This window comes from Theropithecus gelada, chromosome 15, assembly GCF_003255815.1.
Source record: "Theropithecus gelada isolate Dixy chromosome 15, Tgel_1.0, whole genome shotgun sequence".
NCBI classification, from domain to species: domain Eukaryota; kingdom Metazoa; phylum Chordata; class Mammalia; order Primates; family Cercopithecidae; genus Theropithecus; species Theropithecus gelada.
In genome coordinates, this window is record NC_037683.1 from 28,651,867 (window position 1) to 28,670,026 (window position 18,160).

At 40.0% G+C, this 18,160-nt stretch overlaps 1 protein-coding gene and 1 pseudogene across 3 annotated transcripts in view; both read right to left on the reverse strand.

Moving 5' to 3' along the window:
• Positions 1-691: 691 nt before the first annotated feature.
• HSDL2 (hydroxysteroid dehydrogenase like 2) overlaps positions 692-18,160 on the reverse strand; it is an 82,942-nt gene continuing 65,473 nt past the window's right edge. For all 3 annotated transcript variants that reach the window (XM_025359859.1, XM_025359858.1, XM_025359860.1), the window contains 2 exons: positions 13,070-13,198; positions 692-2,652 (listed from right to left, as the gene is read on the reverse strand). In XM_025359859.1, coding sequence (XP_025215644.1) covers positions 2,540-2,652; positions 13,070-13,198 — 242 coding nt within the window. In that variant the 3' untranslated portion in view covers positions 692-2,539. The remainder of the gene's footprint in view (positions 2,653-13,069; positions 13,199-18,160) is intronic.
• LOC112608513 lies at positions 15,587-16,228 on the reverse strand (annotated as a pseudogene).

The following is an 18,160-nucleotide window of genomic DNA, read 5'->3' on the forward strand; positions in this document are numbered from 1 at the left end:
TTGCATTTCTGGTATTTGGCCAGTTATTTTGAAACTCTTTGTAAAAATGTGTATCTATAAAGGAAAATCAATAGAAATTCTTACAATAGGTGAGAGCATTAGTCCAAATAAACCTCACCTTCGACCATTTTGTCTTAACTGGGCTTCTTAGCATCACCTTTCTGTCTTGGCAAATAACAATATTTGGGCCTGAAATGTAAGTTCTTTGCCTTTGAGATGTAAATTTTCTACCTTGTGTTACCTAGGACCATCCCTTTCAAAATGCAATTCAGGATAGAAAATTTTTAAATGGTTATTTAAAAAAGGGATGAATAGTAGACTGTGATGGGTTTAAAACAAAGGTGTAATCTAATGATTGGATGGATCAGAGGAACTCATTGCTGGTCCCCTAACATTACAAGCTCAAAACCAGTCAGCTCAATTTACTCCAATTTGGAAAAAATTTTAAAGCCAGAAGGCAGAGATTCCGATGGGCAACCTAACTAACAATCACTTAGGGCAATAATCAAGCAGGTCAGTCAAGAAAAGGGCAAGGTCCCTTGACTCAACCCCCCTGTTGGAATGGGTATAATTAGCAAATTCATGTTTTAATGACCAGAACCCAGAGATTGCTGCCTCACGGTATTTTCTACTTCTCATTTTCCCAAACCTTAAAGAATGTCAAAGAATAAAATCTCAACAAATTAAATTGTAAAGATCTAATTGGCTTTTATTAGCGATTCATGAACCGGGTAGCATCCAGCCTACAAAATAAACAGAAGCTCCACCAGGTGTGACAGAACGGTCTGCATTTGTAAGGCAGCACTAGCAGGAACAAGGAAACAGCATAGTAGAAGTAGCAGATTGGTTAACATCAGGTTACTTCAGGTTACGTTCCTTGTGTGGATTAAAGCAGAGGGGGCTTCCTCGTCATCATCACGCTGGCTCATGTTGACTGGACTCCCTTTGATCAGTTGCAGTGAATCTCTGGACTTGTTGAAACTGTCCTATTTTTAAGTTCACTTTGATTACACGTACTCCATTCCTGGATGGAGAGGTGAGATCTTGGAGTTCCATTCAGCATAAATGTATTGGAAAGTTTTTGTTAGATAGGGCTTGTTAATTTTGGCCTTGGGCTACTCCTTTCCCATCTCTGATCCTCTGCTTCCTAACTTGTAAAATACAGATTAAATGCTCCTGACATTATGATTCTAAGAAATGTCAGGATTAGCTAAATTGCTTAATGGCACAATAATATTAGAGTGGAAGATGAGAAGCAAAATTGTTACGCTGAGCAAGTATTTTTAACTGATTGAAATGAAAGATAAGAGCTTTTTTAAAGTTTATCTTCCCCTCAACCCTCCCAGCCTCTCAAACCACTGTATCAGCTTGCGAGGGCTGCCATTAAAAAAACCCCACAGATTGAGTGGCTTTTTAAATTAACTTATTTGGTGGGTAGAGATAGGGTCTTACTATGTTGTCCAGGCTGGCCTTGAACTCCTGGCCTCAAGCAATCCTCCTGCCTTGGCCTCCCACAGTGGACGGCTTAACAACAGAAATTTATTTCTCACTATTCTGGAGATTAGAAGTCAAAGATCAAGGTGCTGGTGATTTTGTTTCTTCTGAGGCCTCTCTCTTTGCTTGCAGATAGCTGCCTTCTCACTGTGTCCTCTCCTGGTCCTTGTTCTGTGCACACATCGCTGGTATCTCTTATGTCCAAAGGACACCATGTTGGATTAGACTAACAGCCTCCTTTGAACTCAGTCACCTCTTTAAAGACCTCATCTCCAAATAGAAATGGGAGGTAGGACTTCAACGAAGGAATTGGGGGTTACACAATTCAGCCCATACCAATGCCCTATCCTAAGGTTCCTGTTCCAAAACATGGTAGCCAAATGCATACTCCTAGGGAGAAAATTATTTTGTTTTAGGACAATTTAAACATATTTTTACATGGAATACATACTGCAATTTGTTAAATTACATTAGTAATATTTTCCTATGGCTAAGTCTACCTGGAAAGCTAGTTATCAAAATAAAAAATGAATTGTTTCATTTAGTCCTCACCAGTAGTAGTTAATTCGTTTTTTGTGATTTTTGTTAAATGCACTATATACGATTTTCTTTAAAATAAGTATATAAAAATCAAATACATCATTAAAATTTTCATTAGTATACAATCCAAAACTAAAAATTTTAAAACAGACTAGCTTCATTTTACATGACAAAGAGCTAATTTTACTGCTTGATCTGACTGGCTGCCCAAAATACTTTTCTTGGAGAAAGACAGTGAGTGAGATGTAAGGCTCAAAGGGTTAAACCCTTGAAATATAAAAACACATACTGTCTTAGAATCCCACTTAATGAAGCTTATGTTTGATTAGCTTGCTGTTTTAATTACAATTTCAGGTCTTTTAGAGACAAATTCTATTTTTTCCAGAACAAACGTGCATATCCTTATAACACAACAGGGAAGAAAACAAACATTAGATTTTAACTGTTGAGCTTGTTTTACTTTTTGAGCATAGCAGTCGATATTTTTTTTTTTTTATCTTTTCCTTCACAGTCTGGCATTCATCTGATTCATTAGCTTCTCCAATTTGATTGCTAGGGCCATGTTACCTTTAATCTTCAATTTTCCTGACATGAATGCCATTGTTGGTTTTAGTTTCCCTAAAATGAGAAAAGGAGAAGAGAGAAAAGCAACCATGAATGCCCTTAGGGATATACTGCTTTAAGAACACTCATTCTAAAAGAATCTCGAGTTCTATAAACCTCAGAAGCACAGAAATTTCTGTTACAGCATTTTATATCAGTATCTTGGGAATCCCAATTCCTAGACTTAGATGTTAACAATATCCTATAAGAGCTAGCATAAAAACCACAATCAGCAAAAGATTAGAGCAAATGTTTTTACACTAAAAAGATTTTTATACACTAAAGGATACACGGCCCTCTAATGAATTCTGCTAAACAAATACTGTCTATTTTAGTTAATTTTCCAACTTATGATAGTTCATTAAACTTTTAACATTTCAAGTTTAAATTAAAAAAACCAAACTGTAAATGAACAAAATATTCTTAAGAAATGATCATTAAAAGTATAGTGTATGGACACAAAATATGTGTTAGCATTACTTTAACCACAGAAATGCCAGGGTATAAAAAATGTGAGCATTAAAATAGAATTGTAGCTAGTAACAACATGTAATAAATATGAGCTCCATGGAGAGAAGTACATTTGTTATCTGCTACTCTTATTCCAGTGTCAGTACGGGGTCTGTCACATAGTGGAATTAATGAGGAAACAGACTCAAAAAGGATTTTGACTTGCCCAAGGTCACACAGCTTGTATGAGGCAGTGCTGCAATTCAAAGCCAGATATGTCTGCCTTTCATTTATGACTTCTTTTTTCCTTTTCTTTTTATTTTGAGACAGGGTCTCACTCTGTCTCCCAGGCTGGAGTACAGTGGTGTGATCGTTGCTTACTGCAGCCTCGACTTCCCAGGTTCAGCCGAACCTCCTACCTCAGCCTCCTGAGTAGCTGGACTACAGGCGTGCAACACCATGCAGGGCTAATTTTATAGAGATGAGGTTTTGCTATGTTGCCCAGGCTGGTCTCAAGTGATCCACTTGCCTCCCAGAGTGCTGGGATTACAGATGTGAGCCATCTGGCCCAGCCTCATTTATGATTTTGTCTTACATTATGCTAATTGATATAGATGACAGATCTCCTAGAAGGCACAAAATGTGTTTGGTATATTAGTAGCCACCCTCCCCACCACTGTGCTCCACACAGGTTCTTTGTAGAGAAAGTATATGAGTTAATGTATTTTATATATAGTAAGCTATTAAATGCCTTTAAATGATTCCAAATAGAGGTTGTAGCAAAGCCTCATAGAGTTATTATAAGGTAGAAAGGATCAAGTCCAACTCTTTTAATGAATAAACTGAGCTGTGTCCTACTTTAAGACAATGTGATGTTTAAATCCCAATACTAGCAAATAATAAAGGGCAACTTTTATTTACATGGAGGATACTGAAGGATCTTTATTATTGAAGGAACAGAACAGCCCCTCAAAAAACACAGACATCTGGGTGTCCTTCAGCTAAATCAACTGGATCATGCTCTGTTATTCTACAGTGAAGCCTACCATTCCACCCACCCCACTCACACACATCTTCCAATCAGCTTTGCAAAGCCTTGCCCATAGAGATGAATGGACATCAAATATAACCAAAACCAAAACATAGATAAGAGCAACTTGGAGGAAACAGAATGCAGGCTCAGACGAAAGATAACTAAAATAGAGTAAATGGAGAACAAATTAAAAATTCCATAATCTCTGCCCTCAGAGATAAAAGAAAATAATACAGCAAGGGATGGAGAACAGGATGCAGGCGGAGAGAGAGGGAAGAGGAGGAGCACAGGAAGGAGAGATGAAAAGAAGAGGGGATAAAGAGGAAGGAGAGGGGAGAAAAAGGGAAAGGGGGAAAGGCAGCGATACCAGGGAAAGACAGGGGATGGGTTGGATTGACGAGGAGGAAGAAAACAAGATGAGCTCTTAGAAATTAAAATTTTACTCAACAAAATTAAAATGCAATAGAAAGGAAAAAGAAGGTGAGTCGATCTCCTAGAAGGTGAAAAGAATTATACAAATACATGTGCAATAGGAGAAATGCATGATTAAATCAGATGATCTTTTCTCCAGAAAGTCAGAAGAGAGAAAACTGAGAGAACTATCAAAGAAATAACGTAAGAACTTTTCAAGGGGCTGAAAAAATGACAGAAGACATTTACCTTTTATCACTGTGAAATATGAGACCACCACAGAGAAAGATGTCTCTGATTTCAAAAACTTTCAGAAAGGACAAGGGTAGATAGAAAAGATTAAGAACAACAACATCAAATTCTCAACGATAATCTTAAGATGATAAAGCAATGGCCTCAAAATTCTGAGGGAAAATGAATTGCAACCCAGAAATCTCTACCCAAACAATCAAGAGAGTTGGTAGAATAATAGTGGTTTCAGATACACACAAAAATTTTCTCTAAGGTATCCTTTCTCATGAAACTACTGGAGAATGTGTGCCACCAAAATGAAGATGTAAAGGAAGAAAGAAGACATGGGATCCAGGAAACAGGAGATTCAATGCAGGAGAGAGTTAAATTTCTAGGACAACAGCTGTGTAGCAGGCTTAATGAGCTTCAGGTCTGGATTATAACATGAAGACAAAGGGCTCCAGGGAAAAAATGGACTGACATGAGCTGATACATTTGACAATGTAGAAAACTGCATCAGGAAGCTGTGGGAAGAGTACAGGAAGACTCTGCTTAGTGTCATGGACTGAATGTTGGCATTCCCCACAAACTTCATCTCCTGAAGCTCTTGCCCTCGGTGGGATGGTCTCAGGAAGTGGGGCGTTGGGAAAATAATTTGGTTTAGGTGAAATCATGAGGATGGAGCCAGGATGATGGGATTAGTGCCCTTATAAGAAAAGGAAGAGAAATAATTCAGTGGCATTGAAGTCCAGCCACAATGTTACGTACCACCACGCAACACATGTGGTATCTATCTAGTTTCAACCCATTTTCATCATCCCAAAATGAAACCCTCAGGGATTCAGCATTAGCAGTTCCCCCTGCCTCCAGACTCTGGCAACCACCAACAGCTCTCTGTGTCTATGGATGCACCCATTCTAGATATTTAATATAAAAGGATTTCGACAGTATGTGATCTTTGGTGTCTGGCTTTTTTCATTTAGCATAATGTCCCATGGTATAGCATGTGTCAGTACTTCATTCCTTTTTATGGCTGACTACTATTTCACCGTATGTATATACCACTCTTTGTTTATCCATGTATCCCTTAATGGACATTTGGGTTGTTTCCATCTTTTGCCTATTGTGAATAGCGCTGCTGTGAATATGCATGTACATTTATTTGTTTGAGTGCCTGTTTTCAATTCTTTTGAGTATAGATTTACAAGTAGAAATTGTTATTTGGTAATTCTGTAATTAACTGTACCTATACATCTATGGGTTTAAACCCATGTGTCTATAGTCAACTGATCTTCAACAAGGGTGCCAAGACCATTTAACACAGGAAAAAACAGTCTATTCCACAAATGGTGCTGGGATAACTGGATATCCACATACAAAAGAAAGAAGTTGGACTCTCCTACTATCTACAAAAATTAACTTAAAATGAATCATAAACCTAAATGTAAGAGGTAAAACTCAAAACTCTTAGAAGAAAATATAGGGATAAAGCTTCCTAACCTTGATTTGGCAAATGATTCTTAGATATGACACTGGAATTAAAAACCACAAAACATAGGTTGAATGTTAAAACTAAAAACATATGTTTCAAAATATATATATCATCAAAATATATCATCAAGAAAGTGAAAGACAACCCACAAAAAATGTGAAAAAGCATTTGTAAATCATGTTCCTGATGAAACGTAACTGAAAATATATGAAGAATTTCTTTCTTTCTTTTTTTTTTTTTTGAGACAGAGTCTCTCTCTCGAGTGCAGTGGCATGATCTTGGCTCACTGCAACCTCCGCCTCCTGGGTTCAAGCGATTCTCCTGCCTCAGCTTCCTAAGTAGATGGGATTACAGGCGCCTGCCACCATACCTGGCTAATTTTTGTATTTTTAGTAGAGACAGGGTTTCACCATGTTGGCCAGGCTGGTCTCGAACTCCTGACCTCAAGTGATCTGCCCTCCTCGGCCTCCCAAAGTGCTAGGATTACAGGTGTGAGCCACTGCGCCTGGCCATAATTTCTTAAAACTGAATAATAAAAGACAAATAACCAAATTTTGAAATGGCAAAGGACTTGAATGGACATTTCTCCAAGGAAATACCTTTGATCCATAAGCACATGAAAAAATGTATATCATTTGTCATTAGAGAAATGCAAATCAAAACAACAAGATGCCATTTCACATCCACTAGGGTGGCAATAATGAAAAAACAAAATACTAAAAAAACCCAGAAAAGAAGTGTTGGTAAGGGCTAGGATATGGAAAAACAGAAATCCTTGTACATTGGTGGTGGGAATGTAAATGATGCAGCCACTATGAAACACCTTTTGGCAATTCTTTGAGAAGTTAAACATATATTATGACCTAGAAATTCTACTCCCATGTAGATAGCCAAGAGAAAGGAAAACATATATCCACACAGAAACTTGTATATGAATGTTTATTGAAGCATTATTCATAATAGCCAGACAGCAGAAATAACCTACCTGTCCATCAGAAGATGAATGGGTAAATGAATTGTGGCAAATCCATATAATGGAATAATATTCGGCCATAAAAAGAAATGAGGTACTGATACATGCTACAGCTTGGATGAACCTCAAAAACATTATACTAAGTAAAATAAGTCAGATGCAAAAAATCACATATTGTATGATTCCATTTATTTAAAATATTCAGAATATGCAAATCAATAGAGAAAAAGCAGATTAGTGGTTGCCAGGGGAGGTGAGAATGGGAAGTGCTTACTTACATGTGGTACAGGTATTCTTCTGCAGTGATGAAAAAATTTTGAAACCAGGGAGAAGTGGTGTTTGCACAGCATTGTGAATGTTAAATGTCACTGAACTGTACACTTTAAAATGACTAATTGCGGCCGACTGTGGCCAGGCGCGGTGGCTCACGCCTGTAATCCCAGCACTTTGGCAGGCCGAGGCAGGCAGATTGCCTGAGGTCAGGAGTTCGAGACCAGTCTGGCCAACATGGTGAAATTCTGTCTCTACTAAAAATACAAAAATTAGCCAGGCATGGTAGCGAGCTCCTGTAATCTCAGCTACCTGGGAGACTGAGGCAGGAGAATTGCTTGAACCCAGGAGGCAGATGTTGCAGTGAGCCAAGATTGCGCCACTGCACTCCAGCTGGGCTGACAGAGTGAGACTCTGTCTCAAAAAATAAAATACACTTTAAATGGGTGAACTGTATGGTATATGAATTATATCTCAATAAAGCTGTTTTTAAAAAGCTATTGACATACAACAAGAAATTGAATTGTTAATTTAAAATATTCCTACAAAAAAATCCCAGCTACAAAATGGCTTCACTAATTAATTCAAATGATACAAAATCAAAACACAAAAATTAAGTATAGGTCTATATACCAGAAACAGGCAATTTGGAATAAACTAACAACAATAATTTCATTCACAATAGTAAAAAAGAATAAAATATTTAGTGGGAAAAGCGTGAACCATAAGAGGAAAAAATAATAGATTAAACTTGATCAAAACAAAAACCTTTTGTAATACAAAATATACTATTAAGAAAATGGAAAGAGAAGCCACATACTGGGAGAAAATATTTGCAAATCACATATCCAATAAAGAACATGCATCCAGAATTTATAAAGAATCTTACAACTCAATATTAAAAAGATGACTCAATTTTACTTTATTTTGTGTGTGTGTGTGTGTGTGTGTGTGTGTGTGTGTGTGTGTGTGTGTTTAGAAGCAGGGCCTCACTATGTTATTCAGGCTGGTCTCATACTCCTGGCCTCAAGTATCCTCTTTCTTTGGCCCCCCAAAGTGTTGAAATTATAGGCATGAGCCACCATGCCTGGCTGACAACTCAATTTTAAAATGAGCAAAGACTGAATAGACAATTCACCCAATATAAATAGCTATTAAACACATGAAAATATGTTTAACATCATTATCAGTAAGAAAATGCAAATTAAAACAACACTAGGCACGGTGGCTCGTGCCTATAATCCCAGCGCTTTGGGAGGCTGAGGTGGGTGGATCACTTGAGGCCAGGAGTTTGAGAGCAGCCTGGCCAACATGGTGAAACCCCATCTCTAGTAAAAATACAAAAATTACCTAGGTGTGGTAGTGCATGCCTGTAATCCCAGCTTCTTGGGAGGCTGAGGCATGAGAATTGCTTGAACCCAGGAGGTGGGGGTTGCAGCGAGCCAAGATGATGCCACTGCACTCCAGCCCGGGAGACAGAGCAAGACTCTGTCTCAAAAAATAAACAAACACATAAATAAACATATGAGATACCACTACACGCCTACTAGAATGGCTATAATAAAAAAGACAACAAGCCAACTCTGGGTGTACTGCCTATGAGTTAACCCTGCTCTGCAAGGAGCAGTTAAAAAAAATGTTTTTAAAAGACAACAAGTGTTGGTGAGTAGGTAGAGAAAATGAAACCTTAATACACTGCTGATGGGATTATAAAAATGGTATAGGCACTGTAGCAAATAGTTTGGTAGGTTCTTAAAAAGTTAAATATTGGCTTACAGTGGTTCTCACCTGTAATCCCAGGACTTTGGAAAGCTGAGGTGGGAGGATTGCTTTAGCCCAAAAGTTCAAGACCAGCCTGGGCAACAAAGCGAGACCCTATCTCTATTTTATTTTAAGTGGGAAAAAAAAAAAAAGTTAAATGTCAACTTACCATATGACCTAGCAATTCCATTCTTAAAAATCTACCCAAGAAAAATGAAAACAAATATCCATACTGATACATGTATGAGAATGTTCATAGCAGCAATATTCATAATAGCCAAAAACTTGAAACAATCCAAGTGTCCATCAGCTGGAGAGTGAATAAACAACATGTGGTATATCCATACAATGGAATACTATTTAGCAATAAAAAGGAACTGAACTACTGATACCAGCTACAACATATATATGAATGAATATCAAAAGCCTATGCTAAGTAAAAGGACCTAGATGCAAAAGACTATACACTGTTTTATTCCATATATATAAAATGTCCAGAAATAGCAAATTTATAGAGACAGAGAGGAAATTAGTATTTGGCTGGCTAGGGGGTTGGGAGTGGAAATAGGATCGACTGCAAAGAGACATGAGAGAATTTTTTGGTGTGATGAAATGTTCTCATAACATACAGTCCATAACTGGACTGTAGTTATGGCTGTGCAACTATAAATTTATTAAAAATCATTTATACTTAGGATGGTAAATTTTATTGCATGTGAATTAGACCTCAACAATACTGTTTTAACAAAAGGTTTTTTAAAAAGCTAGTAAGCTCAATGTTTTATACACACACACACACCCCCCTCCTCAAGTAAAGTAATACTACTCAATTTACTTTATTTCTATCATACTGCTCCACCATATAGTGGCCTCTATTGGCCAAAAGGAGAGATTCCGATTAGTTGGTTACTAGTTGCTTTTTTTTTTTTTTTTTTTTTTTTGGCAGAGTGTCAGTCAGTTACCCAGGCTGGAGTGCAGTGGCTTGATCTCAGCTCACTGCAACCTCTGCTTCCAAGGTTCAGCCTATTCTTGTGCCTCAGCCTCCCAAGGAGCTGGAGTTACAGGCATGTGCCACCACACCCGGCTAATTTTTGTATTTTTGGTAGAGACAGGGTTTCGCCCTGTAGGCCAGGCTGGTCTCAAACTCCTGACCTCAAGGCATCCATCTGCCTTGGCCTCCCAAAGTGCTGGGATTACAGGCATGAGCCACCATGCCTGGCCTAAATTTTATATTTATAATGTGTCCACTATATAAACTAGGCATAGAAATGGCTATGGTTTCATCAAAGAGAATTCTTAGGATATAAAGTCTAAATTGTGCCCATTTAGAGGAAAGCAGATGGGAAAAACAGAATAAAAGGACATAAGAAGCACAAGCAAACTCACTTGCTCCCGATCTAAACCATACCTATAAAATATACTTGATAAGAATAACTGTTTTTTTTAAATAATTCATATAACTGACTGACCTCATCCAGTGAACTCAAGACCACATTCAAAGAAAGATACCAATAAAAAGCCTATTATTTCAAGTGTATGCTACATAAATGAAATGTAAATTAAAGAAAGAAGTCACTTGATTTCTTCACCTTTGGAGGGCAGACTAGCATAAGCTTTGGAGTTAGCTTGGATTCAAATCCTAGCTCTATTTTCTCATTCATTAGCTGACCTTGGGCTTATTATTTAATTTATCAAAGCCTCAGTACTTACTGCTATAAAATGGAGAACATATTTTATTGGAAAGGACTGTTGGGAGTATTGCTTAACCTATAGCAATCATATAATAAATAAATAATACATAATTACTGTTATTTCCATTTAGAAGTTGACAATAAATTTTTATTTTAAATGGTCTTCATGTTCAATACTTATAAGAAACCAGTTCACCAATTCATTGAGCATTTATTAAATGTGTCCAAAGAACTGTGTTTAAGCTCTATGGAGAGATAGTTGTTGAAACGCTAAACTATTAAAAATCATTAAAGGGGCCAGGCATGGTGGCTCACGCTTGTAATGCCAGCACTTGGGGAGGCCAAGGTGGGTGGATCACCTGAGGTCAGGAATTCGAGACCAGCCTGGCCAACATGGTGAAACCCTGTCTTTACTAAAAATAGAAAAAATTAGCCAGGCATGGTGGTGGGCACCTGTAATCCCAGCAACTCTGGAGGCTGAGGCAGAAGAATCACTTGAACCTGGAGGCAGAGGTTTCAGTGAGCCAAGGTTGCACCATTGCACTCCAGCCTGGGCAACAAGAGCTAAACTACATCTCACAACAAAAAAAAAAAAAAAAAAAAAAAAAAAAAAAAAAAATCCTTAAAGGGAAAACCACTGATAAACATTGAAAAGATGTTATAGTGTATTAAGTGAAAAAGATTGCCAAACAGTAGTAATGGTATGATCCTGTTTTTATAAGCACACATGTATATTTATATACACTCACACACACAAATATACATATGTATGATGCTAAACCAAATTATGCAAACCATAATAAGATGAGCATAATATACATATATAGATGCTAAACCATATTTTGGTTTGGTTATGGTTTAGCATCATACATATGTATATTATGGTCATCTTTCAGTGGTATGGTAAAAATAATTTTATTTTCTTTTTTCTTAGGTATACTTTCTCTTTTTTTGAGACAGGGTCTCATTCTGCCGCCCAGGCTGGAGTGCAGTGGTCTTATCTCAACTTACTGCAGCCTCCACCTCCTGGGCTCAGGCAATCCTCCTACCTTAACCACTGGAGTAGCTGGGGACTACAGGTGCGCACCAGCACACCCAACCAATTTTTGTATTTTCTGTAGAGACATGGTTTCCCCATGTTGCCCAGGCTGGTCTCAAACTCCTGGGCACAAGTGATCCTCCCACCTTGGCCTCCCAAAGTGTTGGGATTACAGGCATGAGCCACCATGCCTGGCCTATCTTTTCTAATTTTCATATGAACATTTAACACCACTTTAAAAAAAGGGAAAAGTTGAAGAAATGTTGATCATTAGTACACTGTATACAGATTGGCTCAGATGGAATGTAGGCAATTAGCATCCTGAATTAGAACTGGAAAGAAAGACTTAGAGGGCACAGAATACACCATGTTCCTGTTTAGAAAGATTAAAACAGAACGAAGTCTGAATAACATTTATAATTCATTCCATGAAAGACTCTTTAGATCAGAATGTTATGCTTAGTTTCAAGTGCTGCTTCTAGTTTTTTAGAATTTGAGTTAATTAACTTATCATTTGGAGTAGTTTTCTAAGAGTAGAAAAGAGAAAATTATCCTTAATTTTCTGGCACAGTTAGAGGTAAATGGACAGAATAGAAAAATCACACAAAAGGTTCTCTGGGTTTGGGACTCCACAGAAAGCAGGGTTACTAGGCCATGGCCGAGGGCTGGTATGTGTTTCCTATTCAAACAGCTGGCAGGATGGAAGCACGACCTTACTCTTGATAAGCGAATTGCTGCTACTGAGTTCAGTGCCTCCAGTGACTGGGGTGTTATTGGAAACATAATACCTTAGGCCAGCTAATATGTTGAAGCCCACTCAGGAGTCCCTTTGAATTATCTCTCTGTTCCCAACATTACTGGCTTCTCAGTAATGGAAGAAAATGATTCTGACATCTGCCTTCCACCTGTGAGAGGAGGGAGAAGTGGCAATAGAGGCAACAGTAAGAACAGCCTTCCCAAAACTAAGATTCCACTGCTGCCAACATCTACAAGTCTTGATTATTTGGGAAGGGATAAAGCAAAATGTCAGAACTAAATTTTCGCTGAACAATAAGGTAAACTAATAAACTGGAAAACTCACCTGAAAACATTTTTACAAAGTCATCAGTAGACATACTCATCACCACATCTGCCTGATCAGAAGGCTCTCCATATCCGACATTCCCACCCTTGCTTTTCAGATCAAGAAACCACGTGCCACCATCTTCACCTAGAGAGATAAACATATGGAAATCAATGTTATAGGAGCCCTGTTCTTCTTAAATTTAATAATTACTTCAATTAGAATAATCTTACAAAATGCTGTTTCCCAAGTTAAAATCCCCAGACCTCCATCAGTCAAATTCAGCAAATATTTATTAAGCATGTCCAGGTACTCTGCTAGGCTCTGAAGACTCTTCAATTAAAAAAAAAAAAAAAAATGGTTCTACTCACAAAAGCGGAAGTAGAGGGTGATGTGGGAGCATATTAAAGAGTCAACATACCCGGAGTAAGAAAACTCATAAAGACAGAAAGTAGAACAGTGGTTCCTAGGGACTGGGGGATGGGGGAATGGGAGTTACTGTTTAATGGGTATAGAGTTTCACTTGGAATGATGAAAAAGTTCTGGAGATAGATGGTGATGATTGTTTTTTGTTTTGTTTTGTTTCCTTTTTTTTTCTTTTTTGGAGATGGAGTCTTGCTCTGTCACCCAGGCTGGAGTGTAGTGGCTCAATCTCGGCTCACTGCAAGCTCCACCTCCTGGGTTCATGTCATTCTCCTGCCTCAGCCTCCCAAGTAGCTGGGACTACAGGTGCCTGCCACTGTGCTCAGCTAATTTTTTGTATTTTTTTGTAGAGACGGGGTTTCACCGTGTTAGCCAGGATGGTCTCGATCTCCTGACCTGGTGATCCGCCTGCCTCAGCCTCCCAAAGTGCTGGGATTACAGGCGTGAGCCACTGCACCTGGCCGGTGATGACTGTTATAAAACAATGTGAATGCATTTAATGCTACTAAGCTGTACACTTAGAAGTGGTTAAAATAGGCCGGGCATGGTGACTCACACCTGTAATCCTAGCACTTTGGGAGGCCAAAGTGGGCAGATCACCTGAGGTCAGGAGTTCGAGACCAGCCTGGCCAACATGGTGAAACCCTGTTTCTACTAACAATACAAAAAATTAGCCAGGTGTGGTGGGGAGCACCTGTAATCCCAGCTACTTGGGAGGCTGAGGCAAGAAAATTGTTTGAACCCGGGAGGCAGAGGTTGCAGTAAGCCAAGATCACGCCATTGCACTCCAGCTTGGGCAACAAGAGTGAAACTCCGTCTCAAAAGAAAAAAAAAGAACAAAAGAAATGGTTACAATTTTATGTATCTTTTACTGCAATGCAAAATTAAATTTTCAAAAAGGGTCAGGAAAGCTCAGTTGAAGCTGAGATTTGAAAGTTAAGTAAGAATTAGCTGGATGGACATGGTAGAGGGAAAGTATTTCAGGCAATGGGAACAGCATATGCAGAAAAGCCAGAATCAAGAGTGCAGCATGTGTGAGGAACTGAAAAAAACACAGTGGTACTAGAAGGTAGATGGGTGTTGGATGAGCTTGTGAGGCAGTCTAGGTCTGAGCACAGCCAGTCATGTAAAAGATTGAATGACTTCATCCTACAGGATGTGTCATATGGTAAGGTTTGCGTATGGCCCTACCTGCAGTGTAGATAATACATGGAGAGAAATCAAAAGAATGGAGAGGGCTAGTAAGGATGGTGTTGGGATAGTTCAGGAGCTTGAGGGTGCATGCCTGGACTGGGAGCGTGGCAGAGGCATGGAGAAAAGTGGGTGCATTTGAGAGAGAATTTCAAGGCAGAACCATAAGACTAGGTAACTGCATATGAAGAGGAAAAGGTGGGGAGGGTACACAGGAATGATCTGCTAGTTCTTGGCTTGGGTGGATTTGTTTTTTAAGTGGGAGAAGACTACTGAAGAACAACAGATTGCTTTATTTTTAATTTTTTTTTTTTTTTTTTTTTTTTGAGACGGAGTCTTGCTCTGTCACCCAGGCTGGAGTGCAGTGGCCGGATCTCAGCTCACTGCAAGCTCCGCCTCCCAGGTTCACGCCATTCTCCTGCCTCAGCCTCCCGAGTAGCTGGGACTACAGGCGCCCGCCACCTCACCCGGCTAGTTTTTTGTATTTTTTAGTAGAGACGGGGTTTCACCGTGTTAGCCAGGATGGTCTCGATCTCCTGACCTCGTGATCCGCCCATCTCGGCCTCCCAAAGTGCTGGGATTACAGGCTTGAGCCACCGCGCCCGGCCTTATTTTTAATTTTTTAAGACAGGTCTTGCTGTGTTGCCCAGGCTAGAGGGAAGTGGCATGATCACCGCTCACTGCAGCCTCGACCTTCTGGGCTTAAGCAGCCTTCCTGTCTCAGTCTCCCAAGTATCTGGGACTACAGGCATACATCACCATGTCCAGCTAATTTTTTATTTTTATTTCTGTAGAGACAGGGTCTCACTATGTTACCCAGCCTGGTCTCAAACTCCTGAGCTCAAGTGATCGGCCTCCCAGAGTGCTGGGATTACAGGCATCGTTTAAAATTTTAATACAGCTCAAACCAGTATGTCTGGTTCATCTCAGCTCCTTCACTGTCAAACCAGGGGGCAGGGACTGCTTCAGTTTCTCTGCCTTCTCTTTGTCTGTGACAACCAAAGTATAATCCTGCTGCTGTGAACTTTATTTTTCTTGATCTTGACAGATATGGCATCCACTTGCCTGGATCTGAGCAGAAAGTGCTTGATTTCCTCCATTTTTCTTTTTCCTTTCTTTCGTTTTTCGAGTCAGAGTCTCGCTCTGTTGCCCAGGCTGGAGTGCAGTGATGCGATCTGGGCTCACTGCAACCTCCGTCTCCAGGGTTCAAGCAATTCTCCTGCCTCAGCCTCCTCCCAAGTAGCTGGGACTACAGGCGCACACCACCAAGCCCGGCTAATTTTTATATTTTTTAGTAGAGATGAGGTTTTGCCATGCTGGCCAAGCTGGTCTTGACCTCTGGTGATCTGCCCACCTCAGCCTCCCGAAGTGCTGGGATAATAGGCATGAGCCACCCAGGAATTTCCTCAATTTTTCGAGGCATGGCAAGGAAGCATGCAGAGAGAGGGTGTGGATTGACAGTGCCCAAGAGACACAGTAAGCCAGACACTCAGCAGATTTAATGGGTGGTTGCAAAGGCAGGTCCTGGGAATGGTTGTTTTGGACATTTTCAGGCTGAGACATCTTTGTGATAGTTAACTAAAAATGTCAGATGAAGTCTGGCTAAGCTAGAAACAGGGACACATAATCAATCGGTTCATGTGGTCACTGAAGCCACGTGAATGGTTGGGGTTTCCTAGAGAAAGTGTCAGAAGTAGAGTGTCAAGAGTGCTGAGACAGTGACGTGAAGAACACTGCTTAAGGGAAGGACAGAGGAGAAGCAGCCAGCAAGGGAGACTGACAAGCTATGATCACAGGCAGGGAAGGAAAGCAAGGAGGTTACAATGAAGGACCGGGGAAGGAGCATTTCCACAAGGAAAGTGTGGTCAGCAATATCAAATGCTGCAGTGTGGTCACAAGCGAGGAATGACACATGCCCACTGGTGACATGGAAGTCATCAAGGACCTTGGTGAAAACCAATTCTGTGAAATGGAAACAAGTGGTATCAGCAGGGTGTGTTCAGGAGAGTAAGTTGTAGATGAAAATCAGTCTGGCTCTGAAAAGGAGAAAAAAGATGGGGTGCGTGGTTTGTTATTGTCATTGGGTTCCGTTTTAAAGTTAGAAAAGAATTGAGAACATTAAAATACCACTGGGAAGGAGGCTGCAAGATGAACAGATTGAGGACAAGGTACAATTAACAGCACAAAATTCTTGAGAAGTCCAGGGAAAATGGGATCTAGAACTTTGCTGCCAAGTATGATCCATGGACTGCAATAGTGTCATTACCTGTCAGAAATGCAGAATCTCAGACTCCACTCCAGACCTACTGAATCATTATTTTGCATTTTAGGAAGATCCCAGGTACTTGGTATAGACATTAGAGCTTGAGATGCACTGATGGGGAGCTGAGCTCCATTCTACTAAGAGGGAAGGAGGCGAGGATGATGCCTATCATGGTTGATTTGATATCTGATGGCAGGAAGCTGAAGGAATTTATGTCTGCAGTCTTCTACCTCTGTCAAAGAGCAAGTGGAATTATCTGCTGACACTGGCAGGGAAGAGGTGAGGGGAAATATGGGAGATTTCAGGAACACTGAGAAAGTTTAAAATAGTCACTGTGGAAAATGCAGCAGTAAGCTGACCATGAAAATACGGAATTCTGAAGTGTTGCTGAAACCTCAGCTGAAGTGGGGCAGTAGTCAATTTCTGCTGGTACAGATCCACCCAGGCGGTGTGATTTTTTTTCCTTTCCTCCCTCAAAACTTAGCAGCCTGGATGCAACTGTGGAGCAGCCAGAGTTTGATTCAGCCAGGACTAGTCTTTTGACAGGTGATGGCACAAGCACAAAGGGTCCAGCAAGTTTAGGACACAAGCAAGACAGTGACTAAAGCCATGGATGATGGATCCCAAGGATGGCAAGGAAGTAAGAACAGGAAGGCAAGATGGATTAAGATAAAGCAGAGAGGATGAAGAATAAAAACGTTTGTGTATAATGGGGCTGAGGTAGCTTTTTTGTAACATAAATTTTATCTGTTTCTTACTTTTATTTGTTTGAGATGCGTCTCACTGTGTGGTCCAGGCTGGAGTGCAGTGGTTATTCACAGATGCGATCACAGTGTACTACAGTCTTGAACTCTTGGGCTCAAGTGATCCTCCAGCCTCAGCCTCCTGAGTACCTGCAATTACAGCTGCATGCCACCATCCCTGGCAGCTAGTTCTTAAACTATTATTAACATGGGTAAATTTTATATGGAGAAGAATATTAATTGGTTTTTAAAAGCTAACTATCATCTGGGCACAATGGCTCACACGTGCAATCTCAGCACTTTGGGAGGAGGCTGAGGCAGGAGGATCGCTTGAGGCTAGGAGTTTGAGACCAGCCTGGGCAACATGGCAAAACCCCACCTCTACTAAAAATACAAAAAATAGCCATGTGTGATGGTGGGTGCCTTTAATCCAGCTACTTGGAAGGCTGAGACAGGAGAATCGCTTGAACCCAGGAGGCAGAGGTTGCA